This window comes from Papaver somniferum, chromosome 1 (genome assembly GCF_003573695.1).
Source record: "Papaver somniferum cultivar HN1 chromosome 1, ASM357369v1, whole genome shotgun sequence".
NCBI lineage: Eukaryota > Viridiplantae > Streptophyta > Magnoliopsida > Ranunculales > Papaveraceae > Papaver > Papaver somniferum.
The window spans coordinates 114,539,604-114,558,893 of NC_039358.1; the positions used below are offsets into that span (position 1 = coordinate 114,539,604).

The 19,290-nt window shown below is 36.7% G+C and overlaps 2 protein-coding genes across 3 annotated transcripts; one reads left to right on the forward strand and one right to left on the reverse strand.

The window, feature by feature from the left end:
- Positions 1-9,767: 9,767 nt before the first annotated feature.
- LOC113349472 lies at positions 9,768-12,747 on the reverse strand. Its single transcript, XM_026593447.1, has 4 exons — positions 12,528-12,747; positions 11,266-12,336; positions 10,857-11,176; positions 9,768-10,739 (listed from the first exon to the last, which is right to left on the reverse strand). Exons 1-4 carry the CDS (start codon positions 12,745-12,747, stop codon positions 9,768-9,770), a joined length of 2,583 nt encoding a protein of 860 aa, XP_026449232.1.
- Positions 12,748-14,167: 1,420 nt separating this feature from the next.
- LOC113297269 (AP-4 complex subunit mu) lies at positions 14,168-18,401 on the forward strand. Of its 2 annotated transcripts, XM_026545700.1 has the most exons (13): positions 14,168-14,340; positions 14,546-14,640; positions 15,099-15,302; positions 15,671-15,787; positions 15,866-15,994; positions 16,123-16,249; positions 16,568-16,671; positions 16,788-16,892; positions 16,986-17,080; positions 17,217-17,304; positions 17,442-17,502; positions 17,591-17,664; positions 18,032-18,401. In XM_026545700.1, exons 1-13 carry the CDS (start codon positions 14,283-14,285, stop codon positions 18,128-18,130), a joined length of 1,356 nt encoding a protein of 451 aa, XP_026401485.1. In that variant the 5' UTR covers positions 14,168-14,282; the 3' UTR covers positions 18,131-18,401. The 2 variants fall into 2 exon arrangements, with proteins under 2 accessions (XP_026401485.1, XP_026401494.1); XM_026545709.1 differs by lacking the exon at positions 14,168-14,340 and having other exon boundaries at positions 14,546-14,644.
- Positions 18,402-19,290: the final 889 nt, after the last annotated feature.

Sequence of the window (19,290 nt, forward strand, 5' to 3'; positions counted from 1 at the left end):
GATTTGTGAAGCCATGTCCAACTATCTTTTACCTTGATAGTTCGTGTATCCTGATCTTGCTTTTATGTAATTAAGGTTCTCGTAGTCTCTTTCAGGCAAGATAGATGGTAATCACAAAGTTCTCTTCGTCTTAGACTTTATGATTCCTCAAGATAGATATCTGAAACTATTCTTAATTGATAAGTTGAAGATTGTTCTTGAGAGGTGGTGAAGTATCCAGGCTTCTCATCTAAGTGAGTGTAAGTGTTACGGATTTGTGAGGTTTGCAAGTTTTGTCTATTGCAAACAGATTTCCAAGCCTTCATTCTTGATTTATAAGTTGAAGATTGTTCTAGGTAGGTACCGGTCCTAACATGGATCCACATAAAAACTGTTTTAGGCATAACTTTTGCTTATGATGTCCGAGTTGAGTGATTTTTGGATCGTTTTAGCCGTACATACAAGAGATACACATATATGACCTGTAGATATCAACACCATAAACTCATAATTACCCTTTCTATCAAATGCTCAATTATGGATAGAAAAGGTATGAGTAAAGAAGATAAAAAATATCCCTGAAGATGTTAAACAGTCATTTAATGATAGACATATCGTGTGTTTTGTTTCATGTTCTTCTCACCTTCCATAAGAATGAGCACAAAGATGAGCATACACATTCCAAAACAACTAGGTTATGTTGAGTTGAGCCTTGTCATGTTCATCACATGTGACTAAGGCAGAATCATCATTCTTGACCTCTTCCTTGGGTTGACTCCTCTTGTTTTTCTTCCTTGACTTGTGATGAAAAGTGTCATTAACACAACGTGAACTCATACGAGAGACATTAGACAACATGATGTCTTTTTCTTTAGTCTTTCAAGAAGATCTCATAAACACTGTTACCAACATTTATCAATTGAGTGTTATTCTTGTTACTAACTTTTGGTGCCTCCTTGGCTATGGAGGACTTAGGGACCCATTTATAGATGGGTTTCCCAGGAGAATCTTTCTCCCTCATACCATTAGGACCATTTCCTTTTTGGATAATTTGCTAAAAACCTTTCTCCAATTTGGAACATCAGATCTTGTCTTCGCATTTACAAAGTCATTTTTCTTTCTATAATCAGGTCTTTTATGAGAGGACCTTGTCGAGCAATAGGCAAAACTTGAACTATCGCTATAATAATTATTTTTCCTAAACTTTGGACAATAACGATCTGAGTTCTTAGGGGAGCAAACTTAGCCAATTCGTTTGATACAAAAGAAAGTGCATCTTGCATCTCACAAACTTTGCATCCCCATTACAAGTGTCCTTGATTTCCACAATAAAAATAATACTTAGTCACATAAGGATTATGATTTTTAATGTAACCTTTTTGTGGATCCACTTGCATTGGAGGTCGATGAGATTTTTCTTCCGGTCTTTCTTTAAAGGCGTTGCTTTCTTGATATTAGTAATTTTTCTTCCGATCTTTATTCAAAGGCGTTGCTTTCTTGATATTAGTAAAGGTGCTTTCTTTGATAGTTACACTCGAAGAGTTTGGCTGAACATAATTCTTAGGCTTGACAAATTTTACTTCTTGACAAGAAATAAAAGCACATTTTTCATTAGTGGAAGCCTCTAATTGAGAAGAATTTCTAGCCTTGACGAATTTTACTTCTTTGTTAATATTTGAAGCATCTATTCCCTTATATCTCAATCCTCGTGTATCACAATGATTTCTACTTGCTACTAACATTAAGGTGAAATTGTTTGAGCTATGATTGGACTTTTTCAAGTTTAATATTTCTTCTTCCAACGTCTTGATTTTATCAAGAGCATTTGCTAGATCATCCTCAAGGTGTTTTTCTCGAGAGAGATAAGCTCATTCTTTTTCTTCAAAACTCATTTGTTGAGAATTAATCACTGCTTCAGATTCGGCAAGTTTTCTCTTCCAACATTTTGAAGTTCTCACGAGTAGCATCACGATCTTTCTCTATCAGATCTTCCTGAAAAAGACTAGTACCTACTTCATCTTTAAGACTCTGTAATTGTTGAGAATTACTTATTTTTTCGAGATATTGACGAAGCATTTCGCAATCAACATTATTTGATTCTAAATCACCTTGAAGTTTCTTTTCCTTTACAAGATTCATACATAGGTGACTGTTGCAATAAAAAAATTGTTCACATGATTGATTCAACATGGATGTTAACATATCCACAAAACTTGGAATATCTCTATAGGGGTTTCTGCTTGAGTCATTGGGCATGCCTATAGGACTTATTTTTAGCTCATCATGAGATCTTTCTTACTCATTCAAGATTATACCAGAAGAACATTCCGAAATTGACTTAGATGAGATAGAACCATTATCATTGTCCGTAACCTATGAATCAAAGAGTGATTTACCAACCTCTTGTGATAGGTTAATTGAGTTTTTTCTTCACTTTGCCTTGATCGTACTTTGACCCATGTCTTATAGGTTGGAACGCACCAAACACAAATTGTTAGATCTTTTCGCGTTTGCTTGCTCTGATACCAACTGAAATAGCAAGGATACCAAGTAAACCACAATCTTTCCGGTATCAACCCATAAATCTGATACCTTGCACGATCTAATATAGACAGATACTATCAAGACTATAGCAACCACAAGGTATACACTTGGTATACAGTATAAGTCTGGAATGTAGTTGAGAACGAATCCACCCTTCAAGCGGTTCAGTTGCACTCGCGCTCCTTACGTCTCTTGAACCTTGCAAAGTTCTACGCTCTTGATTCCCTTAGCTGACGTCCTTTACATCCTAAGAGTTTCTTCAGCCGAAGTGAAGAATTTTGCTACCAATCTGCCTCTAATAGATAAGCCTATTTGATTTTCGTTTAGATCAAAGATAAAGGTGTGAAGATATGTTTGCAATAACAAGGTATCAAACCTCACAAATCCGTAACTTATGACTCCCGAAGAGCAGACTAGATTCTTAACTACCTCTCAAGAACCAGGAACAAAGTTTCAGGGATTAATTTTCCAAGTTGACAGAGATGCTCTATTTATAGTTTTCAAAGACCAGGATTAGCTTAGAATTCAAGCTAAGATAATTTGAGAATCAAGCAAACAAATAGGTTTACAAACTACAATAGAAGATTATACACAAGGTTCGGTTAGACCAAGTTCAATAACCATGTATAATGACTGTTTGGTTCGGAAAGTTAGCCAAAGAACTAAAAACTACTTGATGTTCATTTAAATACCTAAGAAGTTAATCATGATTCAAACATCTAAGTGTTTTAATAAATCAGTGAAGTCTTAGAAGTGTTTAAGAGAGTTCTAGCAATGTTAAACATGTTAAAATAATAAATCTCTGAGCATCTGCTAAACATTGTCAGGACAGTTGGTACGACGGTTTTCCAACTGTAGGTCTTGTTCACAAGTCAGGGTGCAACGGTTCGTGAACGAGTTCGCCAACCCTACTAGACTCCGTAATAAAATTCAGTTCACCAAGGTTCGCCAACCAGGTTCGTGAACTGTTCTCAACTGAACTTATGGTTTTCGAACTGGTTCGCCAACTTCCTGTATTTTTGAATCTCAGATATCTATGGTTTGCAAACTGAGTTCGCCAACCTACCATGAATAGAAATTCAGTAAGTTCATATATCTCTCTTTTGATGATTGAAACATTCCCAAGTGATATAATCACTTGCATGGGCAATTTTCAATTGATCCACAAATTAATTCATAGAACTAATATTATTAAGGACCTTTGAATATCCAATCGTTAACTCATATTTCTAGATTTTTCACAAGACAAGCTTGACTCGAAACATCTTCTTTGTTAATCTACTATAAGTCATACAACATAGTCTCAATAGATAGAATGATGGTATAATTAGTAAAATAGAATAGTTTAATCTTCACATACCTGATACATAAGTTCTCCAAAATGTGTCTGTCGATCTTCAGTCTTCAAGGGTGATCTCTGATACTCAAGTGCAATTCTAATATATCCGAACCTTGACTTAGTAGAATAGAAATCAAGATATAGTTTTGATCACCTAACATTGACAAGAAGCATGAGATAGCAAAACTTGTAGGTTCAACCAAACAATGCTCCATCAAATTGCATGAGCAAAAATATTTCTGAAACTTAATACCATGACCCAAAATTTACTTGGGTACCTTCGTGATATATAACATACTTATTATTCCAAAATCCACCTAGTGCCATTGTGACTTGGAATCTGCCTCATAATTTATAGTCCGCCTCGTGATTCAAAATCCTATTAGCGACTCAAATTTTGATATATGATCCTATATCAATTGAATCCAAACTGTAACTTAAATCATCAGTTTTTTTTAATTATAATTTAAATTATTGACCGAAAGGAATTACAATTATTTTGATCAATCTGAATTAATTGCTCTTGAATCCAAGAAAGCAAATCAATAAAGTCAGAGAGGTTCAGAAAATTAGGACTCATCTGCTACATTAGTTGCATCTTTAGGAACATAAGAACATGTCCAAAATTCAAAAGAGTTCGTAATATGTAAAAAATCTCCTATTAAGCTACTTGTAGTCCAATTAGCAAATGTAGACTTTCTACTCATGATATTTATCACGTTTTGATAATCTCCTTACATATCAAGGACATGCCTAGCAAGGGGATAACCTAGGTATAACCCGCTCTGGCCCAACTTTATTTTACATGCTTTGAATTTTTATTTATATCACTTATACAAGCATTTTATCCCATTTATGAGATAATGTTTAGGCCACTTAATTTATATTCTTATTTCAAAGCAAAAAAAAATTCTTCGTGTCAACACAATTATCTCCTAGTTTTCTTATGTAAACTATAAATTTCTTTTTGTGGTCACTTTTTGTTATTGGTTTTATTCGTTTTAACTTTTAGTTGTCTATCTATCTAGTATTCTATTTGTGAATCAGAATTAGCCATTAATTACACGATTTATTTCAAAAAAAAATATGTCGCGACCTTCAATCTCTTTGCATATTAGTGATATTCCAATACTACCCAAAGAAAATCCTGGATCCGTCCCTCATCCAGACGCACTATCGGATATATAGTCGCAACCTAACTCTTCTGGTTTGGGTATCGTTATTTATAATGATGTATGAGAGTTCTCAGATGCCAAAGATATTTCAACAATAACAAGACATATCGATCAAACTGAAGCTTTAACAGTTTAGAGTTTTCAATGCGCATAACTACTGAATTATAATAAAGTACTTGTATAAACATATAATAAGGCTGTGGATGAATCAATTTTTTCTTTGTTTTATAGTTGTCAAAAAGAAGATATCGATCATATTAGAGCTTTGTTATCTTCTATTCCTTCTTGTGTGATTCCTTATATAAACAGATAGTGTAATAAACCAGCTGATAAGTTGGTCAAATTTCATAGTAAGAATATGTATACAGGCGTGCGGTGTGTAAATCCTCCTAATATGATTAGAATACCTCTTCCGCTTGACACAAAAATAAGGTAGCATGTATATTTACCTTTCTAATAATAAAACTTGAGTTTCCTTTCAAAAATTTTTTTTTTTAAAAAAGGGTCTCAACTAACTTTAAAGGACAATTTGTTTATCAAAGTGGGCATTATCGCGCCTAGTTAGCAATTCGGGGGACGTGAGATGTTCGAGACGAAAAACGTATGTTTATCAGATTTAAACAATTCGAATTCGGATAAAAAGTTGGTCAGCAATTCGTAATTAGATAATATTTCAGAACGACATACGTACGTGTATAATTCGATTTACTAATTTTAGTTCAACAATGAAAATTCGGCACACATCAAATTAATAAAAAATATATTTTTAAGGTTAATTACATAATATATTATACAGATAATATATTAAGAATAATCACCAACAATGTATGATACAAATAATTCATTAAGAATAATCATCAACATTATATTATACAAATAATACATTATTCTATCCCAATAGTTGGAGCCTGACTTGTGAAGGTAAGGGTCATAGGTTCAATTCCCATTATTAATATATCAGTGTAGCTTGACTGACTCATCCCAAATAGCTATCAATATCTCAGTCCAAATCAACTCTCTCAGTCCAAACAAATGTCTGAAATAGATCAACGAATAATACTCACCTGGTTCGGTGTTGGAGAGTCCGCCCGTATTGTTCGTTCCTGAATAAAGCGTTAAATCCATCTATCCTATCCCGTCATAAATTCTGTGTACTCATGTATAAAATGATTTCCAAAAATGTTACAATGCATGCATCTTGATCACACATTCCAAGCATGAAGAGATGTGATGTTTTTAAAATCCTTATAAATATCTCAGTCTAGCTCGACTCAATCAACCTAAATAGCCGTGATTTGGTCGACTCCCTTAGCTCAAATAACTGTCCCAATTAGATCAACGAATTATATGTGAACCTGGTTCGGTGTTGGAGAAATTCGCCCGTATTGTTCCTTCCTAAATAAAGCGTTAAAATTCGCGAATAATTTGATGAATTTCTAGCTAGGATATTCCGTCGTAAATTCCAAATTTGTGTGTTCATGTAAAAAATGATTTCTGAAAATATTACCATGCACACAACTTAATTACGCATTCCAAGCTTGACTAGATGTGATGTGTTGTATATCTATCGTTTAGGCCAGTTTCTATCGGCATGGAAAACTGGTTAGTTTGGCAGTTTTGCACCCACTACAGAGATGGATAACTGGAAAATTGAATTGGATAACTGGAGAATATGCCACTTAGCAGGCGAGGTGCAATTTGTATCGAGCGGCAGAATCTTCGCCACTCGACGGGAACAACATAGCGCGGTCAAGTCTTAATCGCTAGCGGCCTAGACTTTGGCGCCCGGTGTAAACTACATCTCCCAGTATGTCTTATCCAACGACCATAAATCCATCATCCATAAATACCCCACTCCAATTTTATTTCAACTCACACCTTCTCTACTCTTCTCAATTCTCACTCACATTTGGTATACTCTAACACAAATTTCACTATTTTTACTCCTCTCTACAATTCGCTAATGCCTTTTTTTTTTAATATGAAATCTCAATATGACTCTCAAGTTGGTAAAATCACCAAAGTGAGGGGTCCAAGATTCACCGTATCCAAATATGAATGCATTTGCAGGAACTATGTATTTTTTAAACAAGATAGTATGTCCAACAACAAAGTACCAAGTTGTGGGGATAACATATTTCAAAAATTTCAAGAAGAATCTACAGTCGTGACGCAAGTGGGTTTTCAGGTCGCTTCATCATAATTAACACCCATTTTGCTTAATATGTTGTTGTTATAATGCAAGCCGTTCGTGGCCGAAAGAGCGGTGTTGTTTATGTTTATGTGGAAATAAAGTGTCTAAATAATCGACACCATAAAGACGGGAAAAAATTTCCTTACGAAATTTGTTATCATATTTTAAAGGTGTTGCCTAAATATGATCCACCCTTGTTAGCTGGTTTGCAGCATGTACGCTAAAAGATCAGCATACATTTCTTCTCCTTCAACACCAAGTTTACAACCATCTCAATCATCTCAACCTCCAGGCAATCCATTTTTTCACCAGATACCACAAAGAAAAACAAATTCCAACTTAAATCTCAATGCAAGATAATAGCCATGAGTGTGATAATGGCCGTTGATTGTGAAATTTACTTTGGGAGAAATTCCGTTCTTTAAATCTTCAAACAAAGGCGACTTGTGCAAAATATTTATGTTGTTCTTTAACCCCGGAAGACCAAAAAAGTGTGTCATAAGAAGCAGCAGCTTCAAGGATAACAATTGGTTTTGCGTGGTGGCCCTTGTACTGACCGACCTAATAGGTGGGGCATACAGTCCATACGTAACGCAAGAAGTCAAGACTACCTAGTATTTTGTACTGATCTCAGTACAAGAAGGGAATGAATTACTTGGTATCAAGCTACCTTCTCTCTGAAATCAGAGCCTAGATTATCTTACAAAGGAAAATAGGGTTTTTCATTCATTAGCTCCTTCTTACACAATCATTGGGTATTTATTTGCCCACTCATGGTTGACCTTATTCAACGGACAGGATTACATCCATCTAACTCATATCTCTAGAGTTATACTAACCCTATTCTAAAACAAAAACTAGCCCACAGTTAAGACACAAGCCCAACAGTAATTTAGTTACAATTATTGAAAATTCCTGCAACCCAATACATGAGCCCAATACTTCTAAACAAGAACATGACATTACCTCCCCCATTTAAGCATCCTTGTCCTCAAGGATGAAATCTGGGAACTGAGCTTGTATGTGTGCAGTGTCCTCCCAAGTTGCATCTTCAGGATTGGAATTAGACCACTGAATCAAGACCTGAGGAACCGATAATCCACCACAGAGGGTAAGTCTACTCTGCAAAATAACTTCTGGTTCAATGACAAACAGTCCATTGTGGTCAACAATTGGCAGCCGAGATAATGTTGTTGCAGTAAGACCAAGCTTCTTCTTAAGTTGTGAGACATGAAATATAGGATGAATGCGAGACCCTACAGGCACCTTTAACTTGTAAGCACAACACCAATGCATTGTAGGATTTCAAAAGGCCCAAAGTATTTGGAGGATGGCTTAAAGTTCTTGCGAAGAGCAGTTGAAGTTTTCCTGTATGGTTGAAGCTTCAGAAATACCATGTCACCAACTGTAAGTTCCCTGTATGATCTTTTCTGGTCTGCGAAGAACTACATTCTGCTTTGAGCTTTAGACAGATCATCCTTGAGCAGTTGTAGCATAAGGTCCCTTTCATGTAAATAGTCCTCCACAGTTGCCACAGAAGTAGGAGTAGGAATTGGAAATACCAAGTGAGGCGGTTGGTATCCATAAATGGATTGAAATGGAGACATTTTAAGGCCAGTATGATAATTGGTGTTAAACCAATATTCCGCTAAAGCCAACCACTGAACCCACTGCTTAGAGTGTGAATCTGTCATGCATCGTAAATACTGTTCTACACAAGCATTTATCCGTTCAGTTTGACCATCGGTTTGAGGATGGTAAGCTGAACTCAGTTTTAATGTGGCACCTAAGGATTTAACCAGAGCTTTCCAAAACTGACTGATAAAGATTTTATCTCTATCACTGACAATAGTGGTAGGTAAGCCATGTAGCTTAAAAACATTGGATAAAAATTCTTTGGCAACTGTTATGGCAGTGAAGGGGTGGATGAGTGGGATAAAATGGCTATATTTGGTTAGACGATCTACAACTACTAAGATGAAATTTTTTCGATAAGACATAGGAAAACCTTCAATGAAGTCCAATGATATGTCTTCCCAAGCTGTGTCAGGGATTGGTAGAGGTTGTAGCAGCCTCCAGGAAATAAGTGGTCACCCTTGTTGCGTTGGCAGATGTCGCAAGTCGATACAAACTAGATGATACCATTCTTCATCTTTGGACAATAGAAGTGTGCCTTAGCCCTGTTATAAGTACCAACAATGCCAGAATGGCCTCCCACAACAGATGAGTGGACTGAATGTAATAGAGAAGAGCGTATGTTATTACCTGAACCAATGTACAATCTCCCTTTAAATCTCAAGAGACCCTGTTGGTATGTATAGTTGGGTAGAGCTGGAGAAATAAGGAGCTGAGCCATTAGGTTTTGGGCTACAAAATCTGCATCATAACTGGATATAACATCCACAGTCCATTGAGGCTGAGAGAGAGACAATACAGAACAAGAAGCATGTGGTAATCTGGAAAGTGCATCAGATACTAGATTGTCCTTGCCCTTCTTATAGTTGATGACATAATCAAATCCCATGAGTTTAACTAGTCATTTCTGTTGCAGTGCTGATGATAGTTTTTGTTCCATAAGATACTTCAGGCTTTGGTGGTCGGTGTTGATGATAAACTGATTATGGGAGAGATAATACCTCCATTTATGAATTGCCATTACAATGGCCAAAAACTCTTTCTCGTAAGTAGACAAAGCCAATGCCTTGGGGCCTAAGGGTTTGCTATAAAATGCAATTGGCATGTTGTCTTGTAGAAGTACTGCACCAACACCCCGTGAACATGCATCAGTCTCTAAGGTAAATGGTTTGGTGAAGTCCGGCAAGGCCAAAACTAGAGCTTGATTCATTGCTGATTTGATAGCGGAGAAGGCTGTTGTTGCATCATCATTCCAGATAAATGAGTCTTTCTTCAACAGCTCAGTCAACGGCTTGCATATATTACCATACCCCTTTATGAATTTTCGATAATAACCAGTCAGCCCTAAGAAACTCCTTAGCTGTTTCAATGTTGTTGGTTGAGGCCAGCTAACCATAGCAGCAACCTTATCAGGGTCTGCAGCTACACCATTTCCAGTGATTATATGTCCTAAGTACTCGAGTTGTGGCTGAGCAAAACTGCACTTGGAGAATTTGGCATACAAAGAATGTTGGCGTAACAAAGAAAAAACCAGAGTAAGGTGTTTCAAATGATCTGCAAGGGAAGAACTGTATACAAGAATGTCGTAAAAAAAGACAAGTACAAACTTGCGAAGAAATGGTTGAAAAACTTCATTCATCAATGCATGGAATGTCGCAGGTGCATTCATGAGGCCGAATGGCATGACACGAAACTCGTAGTGTCCATGATGGGTGCGAAAAGCAGTTTGGGGGATGTCAGGTGGGTAGATCAAAATCTGGTGATAACCTGACAATAAATCAAGCTTCGTAAAGATAACTGCACCATTCAACTCATCTAACAGCTCCTCAATTAAGGGTATTGGAAATTTATCCTTCACAGTCAAGTCATTGAGCTTGCGATAATTAACACAAAACCATCATGTGCCGTATTTATTTTTTACCAAAAGGATGGGAGCAACAAAAGGTCTATGGATTTTTTGAATAAGCCCTGTAGAAAGCATTTCCTGTACCAGTTGTTCCACAACAGCTTTATGAATGAAGGGGCATTTGTATGGTCTCTGAGAAGGGGGTGTGGAGTTAGGTTTAAGTGGAATCCTATGATCCAGTGGACGAGAAGGTGGTAGTTGTGTAGGTTTTGAAAAGACATCATAAAAAGAGTCTATTAAAGTAGAAACCTCACTAGGAATTAGTTGCATAGGGGTAGCATGAACATGGAAAAACTGGCCTATTAAGGTAGGTGCCTTACTTTTGATAAATTTCTTAAAAGAAGTAGCACTTAAAAGACTGAGTGAAGGCTTAGAGAGTGACCTTGTAAAGTAATGTGACAACCCTGATGCATAAAAGAAATGGTAAGCTTAGCAAAGTTAAAGAGCACATCACCAAGTTTTCGCAACTAATCTGCACCAAGCACCATATCACAGCCGCCGAGAGGAAGAGCGCGCAAATCATTAGAAAAGTTATAACCCTGCATTTCCCAGTGAAGGTTACGACACATACCCTTGCTGATGGTGCTATCTCCATTGGCAACAGTTACAAGCATAGGAGCTGTAGGTGAAATGTGAACATTAAGCTTGTCAGCCAAGTGAGAATCGATGAAGCTATGCGTACTTCCCATGTCAATCAAAACCATGATAGCTTGTTGATGGAGATGTCCTGAAATACGAATAGTGTCCTGAACAGATTGGCCTGTTAAGGCGTGTAGCGAAATCTCCATAATGGTGTCAGAACTAGAGGGAGAATCTGCCATAGGTTCCTCTGGCGAGACATCACTGTGATCACTGAGGTTTTCTTCACCAGCAACAAGCATAAATAACTGTTGAGTTTTACAAACATGACCAGTCATGTATAACTCATCACAGTTGTAGCATAGGCCCTTATTTCTGCGAATCTTCATTTGTTGAGGGGTACGTTTTTTTACAGATGGGAGTGGTGGATCAGTTTTAGTGGGTGCGGTAGGATGAGTAATGAATGGGGGTGCAGAGGAAGTAGAAGGTTTATGAAAATTAGAGGAGGAAGAGAAGTATTGTTTAGAGGTGGATGGGTTTGGAGGAATTGAAATGGGTGATGGAAAGAATGGCCTAGCAGGGTTTTTTACAGGTCTAGAAGAGCTCATAAGTGAAGCTTGTTGCATTCTTGCTAAGTAAAAGGCTCTAGAAGTATCCTTTGGTCGAAACATTTGAACTGTGGTACGAATTTCATCTTTCAAACCACTAATAAAGATCAAGGTATAGAAGGACTCGGGTAATGTAGGATTATTGGCTACCATATAGGCTTTGTAATGCTCAAATTGATCATAATAGTCTTCGGCAGTAGTAATCTGAGATAATTTGTTAAAGCTACCAACATAATTATCAGTTGCTACATCCTCAAATCGAATACACAGAGCTTGAACAAATGAATCCCAAGACATTTCATGTTTACCTTGTTGATAATTTAAGAACCATGGATCTACTTTAGAATCAAAATGAATTGCATCCATATCAACTATATCTGAATCGACCAAATTATGAAAAGAAAAATATCTCTCACATTTTTGAACCCAACCCCTTGGATTAGTTCCATCAAATCGTGGAAAATCAACTTTGGGTGTTCTAGAAAACTTACTAGGAGGGTTAGATTTCATCACCTCATAATTTCTTTAGCTCATTTTCTTGAATCTTTGCGAGATTCAGAATTTAAACCTGGATCCAGAATTTCCTCAGCTGGTTCATCAGTTGCAGGAGGAAGAAGGTTTTGTAAGGCAGTGAAGATTCTATCGAAGTTATCATTTGTCTCAGCACGACGAGTAGCTGCTTCATTAGCGAGAAGCATCAATTGATCTCGAATTTCATGTATAACAGCAGAATTTTCCTGAGCAAGTGTATGAACACTGCTAATGGTGTGTTTTTCACCGACTGTCATGATTTCGGTCCCAGAACGAAGTCTGATACCAATTGTACTGATCTCAGTACAAGAAGGGAATGAATTACTTGATAGCAAGCTACCTTCTCTCTGAAACCAGAACCTAAATTATCTTCCAAAGGAAAATAGGATTTTTCATTCATTAGCTCCTTCTTACACAATTATTGGGTATTTATTTTCCCACTCCTGGTTGACCTTATTCAACGGACAGGATTACATCCATCTAACTCATATCTCTAGAGTTATACTAACCCTATTCTAAAACAAAAACTAGCCCACACTTAAGATACAAGTCCAACAGTACTTTAGTTACAATTATTGAAAATTCCTGCAGCCCAATACATGAGCCCAGTACTTCTAAAGAAGAACATGGCATATTCCTGGAAATCCCCTATCCTGGTTTTGCTTTAATAATTTCTCTAACATCTACATCAGTTGGTTTTCGTAAATAGGTTGGACCAAAATAATTAATCGTTGCTTCACAAAACAACGCAATATACTTGTATGCTGTTGTTTTTCCCATACGAAGGTACTCATCGTTAGAATCAGTAGGTTTGCCATAACTTAGAACCCTTAATGCCGAAGTAACCTTTTGTTCAGGACTATGACCTCTAATATTCAGTGCATCATATTGATAATTAAACCGAGGTTCTACCTAAAAAAGCTAATTAATAATCTTTAACACCAACCTGGACATGCTGAGTCAACCTTGGAAATTTTGATCAGATATCACACAATCAGGAAGAAAATAATAGTGCGTCAGCTTCTCGTGGAACTCATCCCTCCGCCGATACGTATATTTTCTTTTGAATATTTCTCTTGGCTTTGGATCCCTAGGTATCTGCCCTAATGAATATAGCTGCAACATAATGTTGGTTAGTTCTCTATCTTCATCCGAATCATCATCCATTTGTCGCAACACCTAAACAAACATTCGTTGTTGACTTGTTATTCAAACCGATCTGTATGAATACCATCTTTTCATCAAAAGAGTCCATTGATTATAAAACTAAAAGTAAGTAAATTGAAGATTAAGGTAGAAGGAATGAGATGATAGTGTATAATTTATGAAGATATTTTAGGTGTGAATAAGTTGAATTTAGTGAGGTGAATATATATGGTGTGATGGGAAAAAAATAGTCGTTAGAAAATTAATTGTTAAAGACAGAGTTACCACCGACCGGTCTAGTGTACATCACTAACGGTCAATAGAGACTCAATCACTTTAACTCTTTTACCATAGTGGCACGACCAATTTACCAGGCCCCTTGCAAAGCATTCGTCAGGTTTTACCTTCCCCATAGGAACCGGCCTTAGATATCACGTGCTGAGTCTAGTGACGTACACAAGGGTGTACCAAAACGAGCGTGGCACCTTATCACAGTGCATTTTGTTCATTAAAAATTAAGAAGTTCCGGTCGGAACAGCAGAGCCTTTGTTGTAGATCCGAAAGACTTTTTACTTCTTACATTACCATACTTTAGTGAGACTGAGAAGAGAGAGTTGTTGGTAGCTGGAAAAATACACACGGAGAGATGATCTCTCAGTTCTTCGTTTTGTCTCAGAGAGGCGATAACATCGTCTTTCGTGATTGTAAGTCCTAGGGTTCAATCTGATTCAATACCATTCTGCATGTTTTGATTTGATCGCTTAGAATCCCTAATTTGATCTCTTAATTGAGTTCATGTATTAGTAGATCCTCAATGTGCTCGAATCTTCTTCAATGGCGAGACTAATTTCTTATAAGTATTTCACAATTTGTCATAGAATTCGTTACTAATTACATTATTACTTGCAGATCGTGGAGATGTGCCAAAAGGAAGTGCCGAGATATTTTTCCGGAAAGTGAAATTCTGGAAAGAAGATGGAGAAGAAGAGGCACCACCTGTCTTTGTAGGTATTTGTTTACTTAGATAACACTTATTAGTCTGAATTTCTCGTAGTTGTTTCACTTAGTTTAGAGGTCTTAGAAGGGTTTCACTTGGTCTAGATGTCTTCAACTGAAACAATGCCAATTGCTTTGGTGTTGATTCCCACAAATCTTACACAGTATCAGAGGAGGCACATATGTCAACGGCCCAACAGCTACCTGTACTGTCTGGCACATCTAATAGGTAGTGTTGAGAAAAAAATGGTTTCACATGGACATTGAGACCCTAGCAAAACCTTGTTTATATGGATGGCGGACAACTCCACGCGCTGCCAAGTGATTTCGATTTTAGATGCTGTTATTGTTTTGTTTCATTTTATTACTAGATTGTATATACATTTTTTCTCCCTGAGGTACTAATAGTTGTTTTCTCCCCGAGGTACTAATAGTTGTTTCCCTAATGTTATTTTATTGAGAATAGAACCTGGATGGAGTGAACTACTTCCACGTGAAGGTTGCTGGATTGATCTTTGTTGCTACAACAAGGGTTAATATGTCACCTTCTCTTGTTTTGGAGCTTTTACAAAGAATTGCACGTGTTATTAAGGATTATCTTGGTGTTCTGAATGAGGACTCTTTTAGAAAGAATTTCGTCCTTGTATATGAATTGCTGGATGAAGTCATAGTAAGTATATTGATTCTTTATTTTAGTTATATTTCTTGCATTACTGAATTTGTATTGATTCTCGACATTTGGTTTTTGATTTAGCCTATCCCAACTTGTTTGGGACTAGAGGCTTGGTTGTTGTTGTTGTATTTTGATTTAGTCATTATCATTGGATGAGAATCACTTCTCATATCATTTCCACACTAAATATAGAAAACATCACATCTGCATTCTCTTCAGTAACATGTATCCATACAGTTCAGCAGCATGTTATAATGGATATTGTTTGATTTGTATTCTTGCGTTTTACTGAATCTAGAGAGCATTTCTATGAGTAATCTACTTAGCATCCACATGTTAAACCTGATCATTTCTTGTTTATCCAGGACTTTGGTTATGTACAAACAACATCTACTGAAATGTTGAAGTCTTATGTATTTAATGAGCCAATTGTGGTTGATGCTGCGCGTTTGCCACCCCTTGGTCCCGCTGCCATGTTCATGGTATATTCACTTGTCTTATTTTTGGTATCTCATGCTTATCCAATTGCTTAGATTGACTTCAACTACTTGCATCCGCAGCAAGGGACCAAAAGGATGCCGGGTACAGCTGTAACAAAATCTGTTGTAGCAAATGAACCTGGAGGTCGAAAGAGAGAGGAAATTTTTGTTGACATAATCGAGAAAATAAGTGTAACATTCAGCTCAAGCGTAAGTACCTTCTGATGAATATATATTCTCTGTTTAAACGACTAACTTCACTAAGTCTGTTTTAATTGTTACTTATCATTTTGATTCGTGCCCATTGTAATTGTTGATATCTGTTCTGGAATAAACAGGGTTATATACTCACTTCCGAGATCGATGGTACCATCCAAATGAAGAGTTATCTTTCAGGAAACCCGGAAATACGTCTAGCTCTGAATGAAGACCTGAACATAGGAAGAGGCGGGAGGTCTATTTATGGTATACGTCGGTTTATTTGCCAATACTTTGTTGTTGTCTTTGCAAGTCTTTTCTTATGGTGTAGTGCTTAGGTCTGTCTAGTCAAGTATGCGATGTGCTTTAAGATAGAAACTGTTAAATTTAGGAAGATTTAATTTTTATTTCTTAAGTTTGTCTTCTTTTGCTTTGAGATTTGTTTCAGAGTTTGATTTGTGTTTGCTATACGCATTTATTGTTATTATATCATCCATAGTTGTACTTGTCTGGCTGATACAGGGAGCTCCTTTTTCCTTCTTTCTCCAAGGGTCGGTTATAATTCTCTGCATGTTTTTCCTACAGATTATAGTAGTTCTGGTGGAGCAGGTGCAGTGATATTAGACGATTGCAACTTCCATGAGTCAGTTCATCTCGATAGTTTCGATTTGGACCGAACTTTGTCTCTGGTGAGTGGAAGTAATACTGTCAAATAGACCTGAAATGTTACTCTATAATTGAAGAGACTTCCCTCAAATAAAGAATATCAAACTAAAATTGAAGTCACTGTCCTTCCTTATTACAGGTCCCCCCTGATGGTGAGTTTCCTGTCATGAACTACCGTATGACCCAGGAATTCAAGCCTCCTTTTCGTATTAATGCTTTGATTGAAGAAGCAGGGGCATTTAAGGTGAATATAGTTGTCCACAAATTGCATAGTTTGGATATGATGCTTTCTGAATCAGATCATTTCTTAACAGTTGCCTATTTTATGATTGATTAGGCTGAAGTTATACTTAAAGTACGTGCTGAGTACTCATCAAACATCACTGCAAATACAGTTGCTATACAGATGCCACTACCAAAATATACTACTAGGTGTTTAATCTAGCTTGAGATCACATTTCCCTCCCTTTTCTTGTATAATTATATAACTAATACTTCTAGAACTCGAGGAATATTGTCATATTTCGTTCAACACCAACTAATGTAATTCTGCTGCAAATTGCTACAGAGTTAGTTTTGAGTTGGAACCTGGAGCAGTTGGAAACACTACTGATTTCAAAGAATCAACTAAGAAACTTGAATGGGGGTTGAAGAAGGTTAAATTTTGGTTTTGATTGTGCGAATTCTGCTTTCTTCGAACTTAGGGAAAAATCGATACGAGTAGTAGAAAGCTTTGTGCTATCTTTATATCTTATCTGTTGGAGTTGCTAATGATACGAGAAATATGTTCCAGATTGTTGGTGGGTCTGAACACACTCTCCGTGCAAAGCTTACTTTTTCACAGGAATCACACGGTAGAATTTCCATGTTGTTATTGTATTGTCCATTCTTTAATTTTGGTTCCAGGAGATACATAGTCTGATTTTGTTTCACATGATACAGCAAATATCATGAAAGAAGCTGGGCCTGTAAGCATGACTTTCACAATACCGATGTATAATGCTTCAAAGCTTCAGGTGAGGTGTTCTGTGTTCATAGAGTGTTTATACGAAAAAGATTGATGTTAAGATATGTTTGTTGAGTTTAGTAGTTTACTGGCTTGGCCAATTACACCATGCATATTATCTTTTGCTTGGTTGTTTACTCATTCTTTAATTGATGAATGAGTACATCTTAATATGGCTTATGTTGAGTTCAAAATATGTTTGTTAGGTTCTTAATTGTTTACTAATTTTCTCGATCACATCAAGCATCTTATCTTTTGCTTAGTATTACAATAAAATTTCTTGGCGAAAAGCAGTACATCTCGATATATATGTTTGCTGAGTACATCCTGTATCAAGAAGTTGAAATGTGAATACTCTCTCCATTTTGTGATTGCAGGTAAGATACTTGCAAATAGCGAAGAAATCCAAGACCTACAATCCATATCGGTGGGTGAGATACGTCACTCAGGCAAATTCTTATGTTGCTCGCTTATGAGAAAGACAATCAACTACTGATCACCCTTCCCTACCAAAACCCACCTGCACCGTTGCTGTTCTTCTGTACTGTCAAATTGTTTTTCTAGTTAGGACTTTATAAATATGCTACAGATGAGTTGAAAAATTATAAATGAAAACCTTACCTATGAAGGTGAGTTTAGGCTTTCTGTACTGAACTATAATCCGGGTCTGCATTTATCATTATTTAATACCTCTGAATCAGGACATGATGATCTAAAACCTAAAATAATCTGATTCAGCATTCTTGATGGGGTTTTGATCAATTCTGGTCAAGTCTGACCAGGCTAAACGTTATTATTATTCCAGCTAAGAATGACCTCAGTCTAAATCCGATCTGGTTTGACTCAGCTAAATTCATTTACATGTTTCTGTCACCATAATAACTGTAGTCGTAAAATTTTCCGTATGATTTGTTGCTTCTAGTATTTTCATTGCGCGGAACAAACAAGTGGGTCAAATTCTAACACGGCTTTGGCATATATGAGAGTCTAACTGCATGCTGCAGCCGGTCAAGATCTCATGCATTCACACTGAACGATTGAGAAAAACTTTGGAAGAGAAATCCAAATTCACTTGTTATTACCCTACCAAAGTACGAACATCATCAGTACAGCTTCTCTGTTTTCCCTTCCATTCCATTTTCGTTCTTCAATCAATAAATGTGAGAAGATTGTTGCAGTGACTATACACAGCAACAAAACTAGACTTTCCCGATTTTGGAAAAGCTCAGCAATTAATGTATGGGCACTGCTTGAGAGACTTATGCGTACAGCACTACAGCTGTTTAGTTTTGTGACACTCCATGTATAAAATTCAGTAATTCATGCTCTCCAGCAGGATCATCTGTCGAGGGACAAATTAAACATCAAAGCGTGCTGTGTTCTCATTGGATGTTCAAACCCCCAGATCATTATGTAATTTTCTACTCGAACAGTGACATTAATCCTTATTCTGGCAGACCTAGCTAGCTTGTCAGCTGTTACAAGTTCAACCTTTCTATTAACAAGTATATGTTTACATCGCATGTGTAAATGCAAAGCTGTTTCTAGGATTTTTTGCTGAGCTAATTAGTGTTTCATCAACTGTTTTTGCTGAGCTAGTTGCATACCATGAACTTATGCACATGTCTCTGGACAA

Excerpts from the sequence above, each read along its gene's own strand:
- LOC113349472 (XM_026593447.1), bottom strand. The coding sequence starts at position 12,747 with ATGACAGTCGGTGAAAAACACACCATTAGCAGTGTTCATACACTTGCT. Across the intron at positions 12,337-12,527 it reads TGAGGAAATTCTGGATCCAG|ATATAGTTGATATGGATGCA; the intron begins GTTTAAATTCTG and ends TGGTCGATTCAG. Across the intron at positions 11,177-11,265 it reads CGCTCTTCCTCTCGGCGGCT|GGTTGTCACATTACTTTACA; the intron begins GTGATATGGTGC and ends TTTATGCATCAG.
- LOC113297269 (XM_026545700.1), top strand. The coding sequence starts at position 14,283 with ATGATCTCTCAGTTCTTCGTTTTGTCTCAGAGAGGCGATAACATCGTC. Across the intron at positions 15,788-15,865 it reads GTCCCGCTGCCATGTTCATG|CAAGGGACCAAAAGGATGCC; the intron begins GTATATTCACTT and ends TTGCATCCGCAG. Across the intron at positions 15,995-16,122 it reads GTGTAACATTCAGCTCAAGC|GGTTATATACTCACTTCCGA; the intron begins GTAAGTACCTTC and ends TGGAATAAACAG.